Source organism: Piliocolobus tephrosceles, chromosome 12, assembly GCF_002776525.5.
Source record: "Piliocolobus tephrosceles isolate RC106 chromosome 12, ASM277652v3, whole genome shotgun sequence".
Taxonomy (NCBI): Eukaryota; Metazoa; Chordata; class Mammalia; order Primates; family Cercopithecidae; genus Piliocolobus; species Piliocolobus tephrosceles.
In genome coordinates, this window is record NC_045445.1 from 67,039,011 (window position 1) to 67,057,190 (window position 18,180).

At 36.4% G+C, this 18,180-nt stretch overlaps 1 protein-coding gene across 2 annotated transcripts in view; it reads right to left on the reverse strand.

Annotated features, from left to right (window-relative positions):
• Positions 1-7,572: 7,572 nt before the first annotated feature.
• DACH2 (dachshund family transcription factor 2) overlaps positions 7,573-18,180 on the reverse strand; it is a 714,928-nt gene continuing 704,320 nt past the window's right edge. The window contains exons 11-12 of one of the 2 annotated variants that reach the window (XM_026452154.1): positions 12,390-12,436; positions 7,573-8,072 (exon numbers count right to left, since the gene is read on the reverse strand). In XM_026452154.1, coding sequence (XP_026307939.1) covers positions 12,432-12,436 — 5 coding nt within the window. In that variant the 3' untranslated portion in view covers positions 7,573-8,072; positions 12,390-12,431. The remainder of the gene's footprint in view (positions 8,073-12,389; positions 12,437-18,180) is intronic. The other variant, XM_026452153.1, reaches the window with a different exon arrangement.

The following is an 18,180-nucleotide window of genomic DNA, read 5'->3' on the forward strand; positions in this document are numbered from 1 at the left end:
TTGAGACAGAGTCTCGCTCTGTCGCCCAGGATGGAGTGCAGTGGTGCAATCTCAGCTCACTGCAACCTTCACCTCCTGGGTTCAGGTGTTTCTCTTGCCTCAGTCTCCCAAGTAGCTGGGACTACAGGCACGTGCCACCATGCCTGGCTAATTTTTTGTATTTTTAGTAGAGACGGGGTTTCACCATGTTAGCCAGGATGGTCTGGATCTCCTGACCTCATGATTCACCCACCTTTGCCTCCCAAATCTCACGCTGGGGTTACAGGCATAATCCACCACGCCTGGCCAATGCTTTCCTTTTAAAAATTAGAGAGTGAAGGAATACTTCTGCCTTTTGTTTCTCCCAAACTCATCCCTTGCTTCCTAATTTTGGATGCCTTTGAGAATTCTGATTTTAGCAAAATACAGGAGGTAAGTGAATAACCGTTTGTATGAGTTCTAGAAAATTATTTGTTTTGAGCAGAAGGAGACACAATTGGAAGTTGCTGTGCATCTGTAGCAGTCAATATCAACTTCAAGTGAAATGTAAGTCAAGGTGGTGGAAACATTAAACCATCCCTTCACACATAATACAACAAACACTAAAAGAATGAGTACTATGTACCAGATTCTGCCCTAAATGCTCAATAAAGGCATTAGTTCATTAGTTCATTTTGTATTGGGGGTGCTGCGTGCTATGGTAGATATTAGGAGAGCTGCAGAGTAATAAAGACAATCTTGAGTCCAGTGGGGAGACAAATACAATTGAAAATAATTCTAGTATAATGTCACAGGCCAGTAATAAATTAAAAGCTACCATTTAGTAGTTGCTTCCTTTGTACTAGACATTGTTCAAATTATTTAAGTACCTCAACTCCTTTAACCCTATGTAAATCCTGTGGGTAGTATTCTCTACATTTGAGACAAGGAAATTAAGGCTCAGGGTGAGTATATATATATTTTTTATGTCAGAGACAGAATTGAGATTCAAACCTAAGTTTCCCTGTTTCAAAAGCTTGTGTTCTTTGACAGGGAAAAGTGTATAGGTTACTAAGCAGATTAAAAATAAATGGACCTTTCTTCCACAGAAGGCAAGTGAATGTACTCGGTCTCAAAGGAGTACACAAGATGGGAAAGAGATACTGACAGGGCTGGCTTTGGCATTTAAAACTGGCTTCACACAAAAATAAAATTGAGTGACAAATTTGTGGTAAAAATTTATATTTTTCATAGAATGACATTAAATTGCAATTTAAAAAATGTTAGCAAGAAAAAGAGAACATGGCAGAAAGGGAAAACCTTTATACATAAATTTAATGGCACTTATTTCTTGCTTTTTAAACAAGGGATTCCACATTTTCCTTTTGCACTCACCCCCAGGAATTATGTAACTCGTCCTGGGTCCTGATCATTTTAGGCAAAGACAGCATGAGATTTAAGGAAATGGAAGCATTAAATATATGCATTGCGTAGGTTGTGGGTGTATGTTTAGCATACGAGGGGATGTAGCAGGAATTGAGATTTAAAAAGTAAGACTGCCTTGTATGCCATCCCCAATTAGGGAGGGGCATTAATGTTTTAGAGTAATAATAACATGACCCTAATAAAATCCTAGGAAGAGCCCTCTAGTAGTTTGGTTATGATTGCATGCAGTTGAAAAGACTACTACCTAAAAGACGAGTTGGACTGAAATTCTTCAGGTAGGAGATAACAGAGGTTTAAATTAAGATAATAGCAATTTGGAAGGGAAATGAGTTTGAAATATATTTCTGAGGTAGATGTGATAGGATTTGATGACTGGATGTTGGTTATAAGTCAAAGGAAAAATTCAGAATGTCTCTGAGGTTTCTAGCTTGAGAGATTCAGTGATGGTTATGCATTAACTAAGAAAAGGATTATTCCAAAAGGGGCATGTTTGAAAGAGAAGATCAAAAATGTTATTTTGAATATATTTCATGCCCTTCATTATTATATCTGAATGAATATATCCAGCAGACATTTGGTAGTGTAAGGCCAGAAGTGTTCGTGTACCAGTAAGACAATATTTTGTTACTTTGGTAGCAATTTTGAATTGTCTGACTTTCTGATTTCTGGTCATATATATTCAGAACTAGCTTCTAAGTTCAGAAATAAGTAAATCAGCCTGGGAGCCTGAAAGATTGTTCACAAAGTCTCTGGTCTAAAAACGTAGTATGTATGCCTGTTGGCTCTGACATAAAGACATAAATTTTACACCTATTAAAATTTAATGAGCTTGAGTATCTATCCCTGAGACCTGTGTCACTCATGCCATACTTCGTGGAGAAAAGCTCTTACAAGAATCAAGGTTGTACAATAGGGGAATATATGAAAATAAAGGAAAGTACATTCCCTTAGAAACATGTTGAATAACTGATATCGAATGAAGTGATTTGTGTGAAGACAATTTATCAAATGCAAATTGCTGCAAATATGTGCTTTAGTCACTCTAGGTCAAACTAGTCATTCACAAATACCAAGAGAATAAGATATTTTTTACCTTCACATAGTTGCAGATATTATAAGAACTAAGAATGAGTGGTTAACCTGGGAGAAATATATGGGCAGTTAAAGCACTGCAAGCTTTTAGGGGCTTTAAAACCTATCAAGCCCAATGGGCTATAGAGTGAGAACTTAGTACGTGGAGCCACCTTTATTTTTTTAATTTTATGTTCCTTTAAATGCAAAATAGTAATTGTACATCTTATAGGAAAATGTGATCTTTTCATATATGTATACATAGTGGAATAATTAAATCCAGCTAGTTAACATATCCATCACCTCACTTATTTTTGCAGTGAGGACATTTAAAATCTACCATTTTAGCAATTTTGAGATAAACAATACATTATTAACTATGGTTACAATGCTGTGAAATTGAACACTAAAACTTATTTCTAATGTATAACTGAAATTTTATATTATTTGACCAACATTTCCCCTTTCTCCATTCACACTCCCAACCCCCAGCATCTGGTAACCACCATTCTACTCTCTACTTCTGTGTGTTCAAACTATTGCATACAGAGGAGAGAAAATTTAAGGGGAAAAAGAAATAAGAGGAGACTTTAGTTTTATTTCTTCCTGGAGCACCAAGATATTAAAGATGAAAGAACTTTAGGGGAATAAAGGTGGCATTTTTCTGGAAGTAAATTATATATTTGCTTGAAGGTGGCCTGACCTCTCTTCCTCTAGTGAACTGTGTTTGTCCTTCAAGTTGCAAGTGAGATGTCTTTTTCTCCAGGAAACATAGAACCATCTGTGCTTCAAACCCCCAACTCTCTGTCAAAGCTAATCATTTGTCCATGGGGGAAAAAAAAAATCTGCCTCGTTCTGTGTTCTGTATTAAACCCCAAAGATACAGCAACCAGTGCATTCTTAGTAGCAGGACATATAATTAGTCTTCCTCATTTCAATATGCTGGCTGATAGGAGCAAGGACTTTAATGGGACTGTAAATATTGTAGAGGCTCTGACTTTGGGGTTAGCTTGGTCAGGGAAGTACAGGTGGTAAGAAGATTTCAGTGGGACTTTGTCTTCTTAAGGTGGCAAAAAACCCTATGTCTAAAAGTAGTAAAAGGAGTGAGACTTTAGAGGGTAGAAATGGAGATGAGGCCTAGCTGATGTCATGGTTCACGATAAAAGATGTTCGGTTGTAATGACACTTAGAATTCAGGGATGATCTACATTAGTAAAGTTGAAAATATTAGATTGATTGAGACTTCAGATGAAATGTTTTATTTCAAATAAAACTCCATTTCTGGCTTACGATTTTATAGATATTTGTGGAAGCTTAAATGCAAATGTTAAACCTTGCCAAGAACATTTTTTGTTGATTGACCCGTGGAACACCTCACATTCTCATAGTTAGCTAGGATTGTTAAGCATCTGTGAAAATTGATAGCATGTGTACCATCCTTGATTATGCTGAATTCTCCTTTTAAATTAAAAACATGTAGAGAAAAACATAAAAGTGCTATTTTATGCCATGTAATTGTCTCTCTTCCTGAAACTTCTCCAATCGCTTTATCCCACACTGCTCTCAGATTGATGTTCCAAATGAGTTGCTGTTATATGTTCATTACTACCTACTCACAGTGTTCTATAATATAGCCCCATTTTAACTATCAAATCTTATCTCCCACGAAAGCTGGATAAGAAGTCTGTGCTTTCTTAGAGTGGATTTCTTTCTGTTCCATGAATAGTACATACCATTTTACTTTCTTACCCTGGGGCTTAGCTGGTACTGAACTCTTACCATTGTCCTCTTCTCACAAATCCTTCTTGTTATTTAGGCCTATAATCAAGTTTCACAAAACCTACCCATGATTCTTGCCCATAACATGTGTTTCCTTCTTTATCTCTGTACCACACATATTGGCATTTAATTATCTAACATTTGTAGTGACTTTTAATCATTTATAATGTGAACTGTGTTTTCTCATTTCTATTAGAATTTACTTGCTATATAAAGTATCCTTGTCTATGTCAGACACAAAATTATACCTAAACACTTAATTTTAATGCTCCTGTTTGACTAATTAAGATAGATTTTGAGGTGTGTTAGTGCTGCTCTGGAACTTCTAAGATCTTTACATACTGCTAATCTCATAAATGGCATGACAACTCAAGAGGCATACTCTACCTAATTTTAGCACAAATATTACACAAAAGATTATGAGTTTCATGCATTTAAAAAAGCACCCAAAAGTGAAGAAATATTCTCCCCATGAGAGCATAATGAGTTATTGTGTAATGCCCTAAAATGTTTATTCGTTGAGTTCAAATGCATTTGTGGTTATTGTAGCTCTCTTGTTTGAATAAGTGAGAGAAGTTGTCCATGAGGCATAGATAATTCCGAAGATGTTAATAAATATGTCTGATAACCAAGGAGCTTTAAAATTAGTACAATTGCCTTTCTGGAGCTTCTGCCTCCCATACTTCTAATGTATGAGAACATAAAACAGGGTTCCATGGTTGTGTTCTCAGTTGGACTATCGTTCAGTTTAAACCTAGAAACTTTAGGGAAGGATTGCAGGGTAATTGACAGAGGTTTAAAAAATGAACTCTTACATGGCCAGTTGGGGACAGGAGAGAGGACTTTTTGTTCAGAAAACCAAAGGGCTGAGCTTCAGAATTATTATTATAATCTGGGCACTTTATATTCAAAATGACTACTTCCCTTCCCAATGATTGCCTACTATCTTCATACCTCACATTTGCTTTACATCTCATAATTTAGCTACTCATATACTTTAAGAGAGAGTTGAATCAGGTGAAACTGGACAAATGCCCAGGTTTGATTTCAGTAATTCATTGACAAAGGGAAGCAGGAGTGTTTTGTGCATGTATCCTCTGTGTGCACACATGCATGCATACAAATACAAATAGGAATAAAAACTATGCTGATTCCTTTTACTTTACCTGTAATATCTGACAGATTTCTATAATTTTAAAGGAGGGAGTCATTTAGCTATGTTTGTGATTGGGGGTAGTTTTCCTCCAAGTTCAAGCTGAAGTGGTAAATTTTAATTCAATATCACTTTTGATCTTTATAATGCTGACAGCTGTCTAACAAAAGCAGCAGCTCCTTGACATTGTAATTCTTCAAATAGTAATTGTTTGCCTCCTTTTGATATATCAGACATTTGATGGTCTTTATAGACGCTCCCACTCACTCCCTAATCTCATATTCTATTTTAAATTATTTTTAGAACACCATCCACATCAACATCTATCCCTAAGTAAGAGGGCACAAAGCTAGTGTTTGCTGGGTGAGAGAGGCCTTTATAACCAAATACATAGGGGTTCAGTGATATATAAATAGCAGTATATGTGAATGGCATACATTGGGAAGAACAAAAACAGCTGTATCTGGCAAAAAGGTTAGGTGACTTGTAAGGTATGGGAAGACACTCAGACTAGGATTGTAACTATAGATGGCAGTGTTATGAGTATGTCTGGTGGTGGGAGCAGCTGTGATCCCTCACCCCTACTCTATGATTAGGGAATTTAAGGGAGTCAGAGACCACAGAATTTGCATGAGGCTGATCCAACTCCTACAGCCATATTCCCAGGATGAACATAAACTGTATTTTCTCCAAAGAGAGTGCAAAGGAAAATAACGTAATGTGGATCCTCCCAACCCTAGGAGAAAAGCGTTTACTGAGAAAGAATTGATAAACAGTGAAACTACCATCCAGCAATGATGGAATTCTTAGCCTTGACCCAGTTCCTTTTCTTAAGGCTAAGGTTCCTGTGCTTTTGGAGGAGGGAGGTGGTTGTGAAGAGGAGGATGTGGAAGAGTTGTCAAGGGGTAGCAGTGAAATGACAAGCAATCCTATCCCAGTAAACTTGAAGGTACATGGTGGGCCGCACTCCCAATATTTTTCTGTCTCAGTTTCTTCTGATGGGTCAATTAAGTGGGCTTTCAAATAACCAGAAGATTCCTATAATTCCTTTCACTTCCTTAGAAGTCCTAACCATCCATGAGAGCCAAAATCAAATTATGCCCATTGATGTTAAGCCGGTGCAAATAATTGCTACCAGGTGAGATAAACCCACAGGCAGCATTAGGCACCAGAACACCTGAGAGTAGGGCAGCTACTAGCACATGCTTTCTTTGATTGTTAGATTGACTTTTAAATAGTGCAAGCCTGAATATCATATGTCTGCCTATTGAGGACTTGCTTTGTGTGTTATGGCAGGGGCTATAGTATGCTACCAGAGCAGGCCTGCTTAGTAAACAAAAATCTTAGAGATCTTTGTCCTTTACAACACAGAAAGAGCTTGTAGTCCTGTCAGAACTCTCAAGATTTCCATAAACAAGGATGGTGTGGACATGATAGTGAGAAGAAACATCTGTGGATTTACCAACATGGTTCCAAAGTAGAAGACCTAGTCATTGGGTGACCAGCTAGAATACTGTGAGATACAATACACTTCAAAAGACAGGCAAGGAGTAGGAGTGTCGCTGCCACTTCATAGGAAAACGTGAGAGGTTTTATAATCAACCAGAATTTGAGTGAGCTCCAGTGTTTCACCAGAAGTGAACCAAGAGAAAGTAAGAGCACAGATTAAATAAACTGTAGGGCAGGGCTATAACTGGCCTTGGTTTTTCACTACATTGTGATGGGCACTTGGATAGACAAAGAGACTTGATATTTTGGGGGGCCAGAGAAGATATATACCCCTTCATTTTTGTTTGCTTTTTAGTGTAGGTGGCTCTAGAATAAACTTTTGATGATAACAGATGCTTGGAAAATATTTTCCAGTTCTTGGTGCACCCATTTTTCCTGCTTCCCAGTGTAACCCTTCCTCCTGGAAGCAGGCTCACTAAGCACACATAGCTAGGAAAAGGCAATCCAGTGTGAATCAATATAACAATCGAGGACAGGAATATCAGCCTGCTTAAACAAATGAACTGAAATAAGAACTGTGTTCATATCTGCTTGAAAATAACAAAACTAGAGGAAGATTTGCAAACATCTTGCTAGTTCCTGTATTTTGATTTGCATTGACTCTACTTCAATGGCTGCAGTTGGCAGTTTGAAAATAAATACTCAGTGACAATTGACAAAGTCAAAATGTTTTTATTTATGCTGAAGTTTAGCAAGTACATTTTTAACAAAGAAGGTGTACTTTAAGGTTATGTATAGTAGAACAGGGAAACCATACATATAAGTTTCTAGTCTCTAACACACTACTGCATTTTTTTTAATTTAAAAGACAAAAAGCCAAGTTGAAATGAGTATAGAAAAGCATCAAATATGGTCAAGTTACTTTAGCCATTAGGATTTAGCTCATATTTTTAAACTGGTCAATCTAATGCAAGGACAAAGTTTACATCATTGCTTTTAAAATGTACACGTGTTTCTTTCTTTTTTAATGTAACATAGATTAAATAGCTCCTTCAGTAAACAAAGCTTTGCTGATAAACAAAATTGAAATAACTCCATGTTGAATAGTTTCAGAGATAAACTGGAATCACAAGCATCTTCATTTATGTAAAGCCAGCGAGGACCTTTCAGGCTGAATAAAACTGTTGTGCCATTTCTAAACAGTAATAGTTACCTCCTTTAAAAAAAAGAAAACAAGTTAGTTCTTATGAAGAATAATTCTGATACGTGCTTAAAAATACTAAAACTTCTATCTTCAGGAACCTAAAATGATCTGATGTAACAGGCTCAATTTAGTGTTGGTAAAATTTAACATTTCTTAACATTTCTATATTTTCATCTGTCAGTTTTCAAAGATCCTTCAAATTTCATGCTATAGCTTCTGTTCTTCTTTCCACAGCACTGGAGACACTGAAGACTGATAAAGCCTCTTCATGAACCATATTATAATATCTGTAATAATCTATATTACTTTTTCTTTTTGTATATAATGGTGCATCTGAAATACAATCCCTATAGTTTACCAAAACAGGGGGAAAAGAGTATCTGGTTAATGATCTAAGATAATGACAGCTTTGTACATTTAGAATTTCCTCTCCCGGGTTGACCCTGAGACTGTGTATACTGCATGAAGGGAGACTAGTTCCGAATTATCATTTTAGCTACAGTGTTTAGTCAAACCGGTATCCCTCTAAATGACAGTAATTAAAAGAGCCCATGCCATCCTAGAGTTAGATAATATTTAATTTGGGTGGGTAAAAGTTATTATTGGAAATTTTTTTTTTAAATTTTATTCTACCTCTTTTTGTCAAACCTTGTTATTTTCCACAGCAATGGCTTACAACCCGAGTCTCTACTTAGATGCGTTACAAAGATTGGCTTTTGGTTACAAATGAAGTTGGAAAAGAAATGTGGATGAATCAGTACAAATCCATTACTTGTGCTTGAGAAATACTTAAAGATAATGTTTCTGAGTCAAGTGCTTTATTTTAACATATAATGGAGAGGACATTATCATTGTTGGACTAATATGTCTAATCTAAAATATTAAGTCAATCTGGTCAAAGCTTATGAGGAGGAAAGTATACCCTTTTTAAACCGTGGGTTTAATATCTTTAAAATCTTTATTCATTCTGTGTATAAGGTATCATGGTGAGTAGCAGAATTTTCTAGGTAATACCTCAGAACCAAAAATAAAGATGTAGTAAGGTAACAGATGAATAAAAGATTTGGGGTTTGGGTTAGTCAGACTCATGGAGGGTTGGACTTCATCAGAGGGCAACCAGACATTGTCCCAAGAAGCCCATGGAATTCACTAAAAGTTTTCCAGGGACCAGAAGAAAACAGAGCTTGAATTTTTGGACACTGGTAATTGTTCCAACTCCTTTGTGGAGTCTGAGAATATTTACTCTGATGAATTGACCAAATATTTGCTTAGTCCTCCAGTCTACCTCATCCTTTGTATACACAGCCTAAATGTCAAAGGAAAGCTCTTCGACATGAAATGACAGTCATTTTACCAGGATCGAAATTTATACAATATAGCTAAAGCTTAAATCATGCAACACAAATTGTGAACATTACAAACTGGATAGCAATGGCACACACTACGTCCCCTTAAAAAGGGTACATGAACTCAGCAATGAATAGCTAAAGACAATCACCATCTGTCCTTTAGAAAAATGCAGTTTCTGAAAAATTTCTACTTTTGTTATGTTTATTTCTTGCCTTTATTTAGAGACAGAAATATTTGCCCACATCCTTTATGGGTCTGCTTACAAGGCCTATTAGGAATAGTTCCCACAGCTGCTCAAAAATTGAAAGAAAAACTAGGCTAGCAAGAAGAAAACAATATTAAGTGAGTCCACTTTTCTACCGGAATACAATAAATTGAGATTTCATGGTAGTGAAACTTTTTCTCCCAATTTTGAGGACAGTAGCAAAATAGACCCCGTGTGTAGCATGCTGCATAATGTTGACACATATTTGGTTACTGTTTTACATGTGCCAACGCTGAATGATCATAAGGAAGATGCCAGTAAGGAACTGCTAACTGACACCGATCCTTGGAGCAATCTCAAAGTTTGCCACATTTCAATTTCAAAATGCATTTCAGCTATAATATGAGTGATTTATCACTTAGTGGTAGCTGTCAAAGTAATCTCCTAGATAAACCAAAAACATCTGGAACCATAAACAGAGAGGAGTGGTAGCTGAATTTTAATCCAGACCCAGTGTGCTCACTTCATTAGGAACAGGAAACAGCTAATTAGTAAAGGAATGTTTCATATTCTTAAAAGGGTTTGTTCTTGAGCTCCAAACAGAGATGATCTGATGTGAACTCTGGATGTCAATAAGATTAAAGATTAGGAAGAGAAACTAACAAAGTCTCTCCAAGGGAATGTTATGGAGCTTGGGAACCTAAAATGAGGGACACACACTGATATTTGGGGAGAGCTGACAGAGTTTATTGCTTTGGGATTTATCAGATAGGTAAAAAGGGGAATTTGATACATACAAATGTGACCATTTTTAAAGTAAAAACAAAGGTCCATGCAGTCCTTCCCTTAGCACAGCACTGCCTGACGTGGGCATAGGCCATGGCACAGAAGGTCAGTGTGGACACTCCATATAGGAGATGAACCTCTCCTAATCAATTGAGTTATCTTTACTGGGCCATAAATAGCTGCTCCAAACTCAAGTAAATGTGAGACTTGCCCTCTGTGGTATATATCCTAAACTTATGAGCCAGAATAGCTAAAATCATGCATCATAAACAAGGCAGATACATGGGAAAAGGCCAGAAAAAAATACACATGAGGAGTCCTCATAGTTCAAACAAGGTAAGTTAAACACATCTACTTATTGTTAAAAAAGACACTAGTTTATTTTGAAGTGACTTAGTTCATTTGCAAATTCTATTTAATGATGAGACTTTCTTGGATGTTATATTTTTAGTCACCCGTCATTGTTATTTATTTCAGATATTTGATATTAATAAACGTTTTTATTTGACTTGCTTCAATCCTTCTCTGTGACTTATTTCTAATTTGGCATTATTTCACTGAATTGGGCTAAAACAGTACACCTACTCGATATAAGCACACCGTCTACAGCCCATGAAGAATACCAGAATCCAAATGCTTATGCTTTAGAAAACATTCCTTCAGAGCATGGAATTACTGAAATGTCACATTGATATGAATTAATGTAATATTTTTAATTGTTTAGAGTGGGTGGCCATTCCAGCAGAAATTGCATATACTGCCATGGGGAACCTCTTATTAGAAAATGGATAAAAACTCAGTTGGCCTTTTGCATAAGATGCTTGGTGCTTCTGTCACACCAGAACTTAATGCTAGGGCAGACGTGAAAACAACACAATGGATTAGATTTTGCTTAATGTAAGGAGGGCACTTTAGGAGGGGCATTAAATCTTTTTGGTCATTAGAGTACCATATAATACATTGGAATGCTGCTCTATTAGATTTTTAGTAGGCATCAAAATGATGATAACAGGTATCTGCCCCCACCCAATGGCCAGATCTCCTCTAAGTAATCAGTTAAAAACATCTGAGGCCATTTCCTGGGCAATTCAAGCCAAACGACCCATTTGATCCTAATCATTTGAACATATTAGGAATCTGGCTATGTCTAGACCAGAGAGTGAACAGTATAAAAGATCCATAATCTCACTGACCCATCTGTCTTTCTCTTTTCTTTTGCTTGTAGATTTTTCATCCTGTTTGCTTATTAATAGCTTAATAAAGAGGAAGCAAGATTGGGGATGGGAAGAGAGAAGAAAACAGTAAAGGGGTATTTTTAGCAGCTTGGGTATCTGTTTTTATCATTTCATTCTTTACAAATCAGGAATGTGCTAGTAGAAAGGGGTTAAAGGACTTGCTCCACCAGCAGCAGTTCAAAGGAAAAACCGGGTGCGGTAAAATCTAAAAACTAGAATTCCTTATATTTTCTTAGAGAACACTACAGGCCAAGTGCTTCTTTTAGAAATGAGAGCTCCAAAGCAGTGATAACAAATATCGATCATTTGCACAAATGATTTACCACCTGATCTAATTCCTGTTAAATACCAGGTCAGACAAGAAGTTATTTCACAGTAATTGCAGCTTAAAGTAGGTGTGTCTGCATTTTAATTTGTCTCACACCATTTAGAAATAGCATTTTCTCTGTCTTAAAAATTCTTCCACCTACTTACCCCACTAGGATTCTGTGTGAATTAATGTGATAATGTCTTTGAAGCACTATGAGCTCCTTGAGAGAAAGCAGTTAAAGAAGTGTAAAATGTGTTCAGTCATTATTATGACTATCCCCTAAAAACCTGTGAAGCCCATTCTCTAGGACATTTGTCCTGTGTGTGTAAGGTTCTATTTATCAGTAATGAACAAACAGTAATTAAAGGTTCCATATTTTAAGGATGTGAGTATGAATTCTAAAGAATTTACAACACTAGATAAGCAGGTAACTGCTACAGCACCCTATTCGTGCCTATGATCAGTTGGAGTTCCGGCATCAGTGTTCAGGCTGCACAGAAAAAACAATAAGACCTGGTCAAAATTTCATTCGAACAAAGAAAATTCAAAATCTACTCAATGCACTTCACTGAAAACCACAAACTCACTTTATAGTATTTCACTGTGCTATGTATTTTCAAGATTTGAATAAATCTCTCTGAAATTAATGTATTATTTCATTAGGTTGGTCTCTTAATCAAATATTCATTTATATGAGTCTCATTTTATCAAAAATGAAATTATACAAAGGTGAGCAAAAGCGTAGATTTACAGAAGTTTAAAGCTTAATCTTATTCTCTAGGGGTGATATTGACAATATAAATATGGTGTAAATGATATTCCTTAACTCTAAAATATGCTTATGAGCCCTTTGTGCATGTTCTCCTTCTTTACAACCTGCAGCAAAATGCATAACTAGCTTAATAAGCAAGGCATTTAGGAATTGTTTTTTCCTCCGCCGTCTAAAACATGAGTAAAGGCCTATACTGTTTTTTGTGAGTCAAAATCTTTGCTAATGACTGCAATGTTCCCTCAATATGAGATTTCCTTCCCTGACAGGATGGTTATTTGAAAGTAATTGCTCACTTTTCCTTTTTCAAGAAACTACCAAGAACTGTATCTATAATGTGTTTAGAGGATTATATTTACAATAAAATTCATTTGTGATTTTTCTTACCCAAGGTTCGTGTTTGCTTCCAAAGGTCTCCTCACCACTTGTTTACCTCTATAAACAATGGGACTTCAGTACAAACTAATAGAATTCGCACAAGTATACTTTAAGCTATTAAACCTTTCTTTCGAGGTAGCTAAGCTATTCTTGAACTATTGGCAATATTTTGTAATGAGTTCTCCAGCTAAGAAGTAAGTTCTATGTTTTCTTTATGTTGGTTAATCAGTGCTGTGTTTCTGATTTACAAATGGGCACTATATTATTTAGGAGCAAGTAAGATCATCTCTTGAAGGTCATGATTTCCTAACCTGAATAAGAGAGAGATAAAATAATGTGCTAGTTAATGCTCCACTTGTTTTCCACTTCAGTCTTAGATTCAATCCTAATTAAATGTAGAATTAATTATAGAAACTCAACTTTAGTTGTGGAAATATGTTCAGAATATGATATTCTCAAATCAAAGAAGTGACAGTAGTGAGGTTAGTTTGGGGTCCAGTCGGTTATTATTGGAGTAGTATAAATATGAGTTACTAATTTGAAAGTAGGAAAAGCAGACAATTGCAAGCAAGGGGAAGATATAATATAGTGTTTGATTACTTTTTGTCTAGAGAAGAGCACTATTTTGGAGTCATTTTTTCAGAAGGTTCTGTTGCTTATTTTTAGAACATGACATGTTTTTTAAAAACAGAGGTTTCTTGAAAAGAATAACCATTTGGGCTCATTAGCCTTACAAATATCTGACTTACAATTTAATCAAAATGAAGACCAGGATAGGTCAATAGGCTATCTTTTTTTTGTGCAAATGGTATCATAAAGGAGTATCAAACTATCTTACTCACTTGTAACACACCCTGGTTTTGTGAAATAATTATTTAATACATCTCTTTCCCCTTTTTTGAATCTCTAGTTCTTAGAAAACATTCCCTTAAAATGGAAGCATGAATGCCCTTCTGCTCACACATGGGGATAAAATGCAACGATATCGTTAACCATAACTATCTATGGGAGAGCACATTCTTTAGCGGAAGCTTTACACATCACTTATAGGCCAAATAGTTCACTCTTACTGAAATCAATATTAGAAAACACAAAATAAAATTTGTGTGTATTTTATAGGGCACCATGATAATGATACTTTGTACTTGTCATACTTATCAGATAGTATGTATCTAACTTATTGATGAGGAAGAATAGGCAAATATTATGATATCTATTTTACTAAAGTTAAGGCAGAGAGAAGGTAAATGACTTCTCAAGGTTAGTAACTGAGTTAGCAAGTTAGTAACTGAGAAATTCTGACTACTAGATCAGAGCTCCTTCTGCCACTTCATTGTGCCTCTCACATACTGGTTATAAAACAGCAATAGAAGTGCACATGTCCAGTACAGAGATCTCCAACTGTTGAGTCACATTAAGAGCTTTAGAAATACTGAAATTCTATTTTTCATCTTAGAAGAGAGAGGAAGGGAGAGGAGAATAAATCAAAGCTAACGTGTATGGAACACTATGTCAGGAGCCACTCCACACGTATATATGGCATATATGGAATGCCATCCTCCTTCATTATTTTCTTGTTGTGGATAATGCTACAGTGAAAAGTGCAAATTATGTTTCTATGCCATTTCTCTAAATAATCTGAGACCAAGTCCCCTACTTTCCATAAGCATATAAGTTACAAAATGTTTTTCCTTCTTCTTTTTTCTTTTTTTTTCTGAGACAGAGTCTTGCTCTGTTGCCCAGGCTGGAGTGCAGTGGCAGGATCTCAGCTCACTGCAACCTCCGCTTCCTGGGTTCAAGTGATTCTCCTGCCTCAGCCTCCCAGGTAGCTGGGACTACAGTTGTGTACCATCACACCTGGCCATGTTTTGTATTTTTAGTAGAGACGGGGTTTCTCCATGTTAGCCAGGCTGGTCTCTAACTCTGGACCTCAGGCAATCTGCCTGCCTTGGTCTCCCAAAGTGCTGGAATTACAGACATGAGTCACCATGCCTGGCCACAAAACGTTTCTTAAGGTTCTAATTGATTTGAGTTTTGTACAGGATGCAGATTGGAAATATTTTAGGTAATATTTTAAAGTATAGTTAAGTTCTATTTTAAAATGACTTTTAACTACTACTTTTGTCTGCAAAACTTATAGAAGAACACTATAATATTCGATTTTAAACAAATCAAAATATGGAGGAAAGTGAAAAATGAAAGTAATGGATGTACAAATGTTAACTTGTACAATGTTAAAAATGATGACATCCAACATTTCCCATAGAAGGTTGAAATGCGGTTACCAGGAAATTGTAAGATCTGAGGGTTTATTAGTCCTATTGAGGGTTTTTCCTCATACGTTATTAAATGGTTGCTCACAGATGCTGAGATCAACATTACGTTCATTCATCTTTATTATTTTAATGAAATCGAGAGCACTTAGACATTTGTGAAATGTTGCAGGAAGTCAGGGATCCCGAATGGAGGGACCGGCTGGAGCCGCGGCAGAGGAACATAAATTGTGAAGATTTCATGGACATTTACCAGTTCCCAAGTAATACTTTCATAATTTCTTATGCCTGTCTTACTTTAATCTCTTAATCCTGTTATCTTCATAAGCTGAGGATGTATATCACCTCAGGACCACTGTGATAATTGTGTTAACTGTATAAATTGATTGCAAAACATGTGTGTTTGAAAAATATGAAATCAGTGTACCTTGGAAAAGAACAGAATAACAGCAGTTTTCGGGGAACAAGGGAAGACAACCATAAGGTCTGACTGCCTGCAGAGTCAGGCAAAATAAAGCCATATTTTTCTTCTTGCAGAGAGCCTATAAATGGACGTGCAAGTTCGGAAGATATCGCTACATTCTTTTCCTAGCAAGGAATATTAACAACTAATACCCTGGGGAAGGAATGCATTCCTGTGGGGAGGTCTATAAATGGCTGCTCTGGGAGTGTCTGTCTTATGCAGTTGAGATAAGGACTGAAATATGCCCTGGTCTCCTGCAGTACCCTCAGGCTTACTAGGGTGGGGAAAACCCCACCCTGGTAAATTTGAGGTCAGACTGGTTCTCTGCTCTTGAGCCCTGTTTTCTGTTGTTTAAGGTGTTTATCAAGACAATACGTGCACTGCTGAACATAGACCCTTATCAGTAATTCTGCTTTTGCCCTTTGCCTTGTGATCTTTGGTTTTGCCCTTTGCCTAGTGATCTTTGTTGGACCCTTATCAGGAGTTTCTGATTTTACCCTTGTCCTGTTTCCTCAGAAGCATGTGATCTTTGTTCTCCTTTTTGCCCTTTGAAGCATGTGATCTTGTGACCTACTCCCTGTTCTTGCACTTCCTCCCCTTTTGAAATCCTTAATAATAGATCTTTCTGGCTTTAAGGCTCAGGTGGGCATCACGGTCCTACTGATATGTGATGTCACCACTAGTGACCCAGCTATAAAATTCGTCTTTGTACTCTTTCTCCTTATTTCTCAGCTGGCCAACACTTATGGAAAATAGAAAGAACCAACTTTGAAATTTTGGGGGCAGGTTTCCCCGATAGTGAAAAAACAGGAAGATAGGAAAGAAATGTTTGTAAAATAACGATGCTTTCTTGAAAGCTAATAAAGTAATTGTTGGAAATGTTGCTCCAAAAATCGTTTGCATTACTGACAAAAAAGTAGATTCCAGCTGAAGTATGTGGATCATTACCATTGTTAATTTTCAAATATTAAAACAGTAAAATGTAAACTTGAAAGGGTCAAGAGGTTATGGGCCTTAAAGGAGTTGTGTATAAAATCCAAAAGAATGTTTTTCTTTAAATTCATTTTAATTCCCAAAAGGTAATGTTACATGTCTATTATAAACGAAAAGTAAGTTCCCTAGAGTAAATAAATGAAACTTTATGCTAATGCTGCTTATGGAATTCCAGTCTAAAATTAGTTAAGTGGTTGAGAGTGGTGGCTCATGTCTGTAATCTCAGCATTTTGAGAGGCCAAGGCGGGTGGATCACCTGAGGTCAGGAGCCTGAGACCAGCCTGAACAACATGGTGAAACTTCAAAGTTAGCCAAGTGTGGTGGCCCACGCCTGTAATCTCAGCTACTTGGGAGGCTGAGGCAGTAGAATCGCTTGAACTCGAGAGGCAGAGGTTGCAGTGAGCCAAGATCATGCCACTGCACTCCAGCCTGGGTAACAAGTATGAAACTCCATCTCAACAAATATATAATAAAATAAAATAAAATAAAATAAAAATGTAAAATTAGACAGCGAGGCTCTGTTGAAATCTAGTTCTGACAGAGTGAAGTGAGTGTAGTCAAGAATAAAAAAGGTTATTTCTGTTACTATTTCAGCTGCTCCACACAGTTTTAAATAGAAAAGAGAGTTGTATGGTATTTGTCTAAATTTTATAAAGATTACCCCAATCTTTACAAACTTTTAAAAGCAGAGGTGATTATTAAATTACACCTAGTTTTAGACTATTTTAATTAATGAACTATGAAGCAGAGAAGCCTCTGCCCTTTCCCTGAACCCCATGCAGTGTTTTGCATTGGATAATACTATAGTCTTGTTATGTATCCTAACTAGCTAACTAACTATGTGAGATTTTTATAAGAACAGATTGATAGTGATATAGAGTGAGATAAATGAATGAGAGTTAAGACTGTGTTTTAGTTCCCACTGTCAATGGCAAGCAAATTAACTTAGGTTATTTTCATACTTACAAAACAGAGGTTAATCACATCTTTCCAAACTACCTCCCAGAAATAATCCTCCTAGAGGATATGATGTAAAGGATGACACAAAGTACACCATGCTATACACATAATAGGTCCTGCCTTTCTTTTTCACTATTCTAATTTTATGCTATGAATTCCTCATTCTCAGAATGATAAGTATCTTGGAACAGAACCTCCACAGATTCACGTGGTAGCAATATCATAATTTTAATTTTTAAAGTACTTTGAAAATAATGGCATATGATTACAGTCTTCTATGAAAATGCTGTTTGTTTTATTTATTAAAACACAAATGTGGAAGCAAAAAAGTGAAACTTGACTTAATCCTTTAATCAGGAAAATGTTTTTCCTTTTGCATGTCCTTCAGGTATACCTGG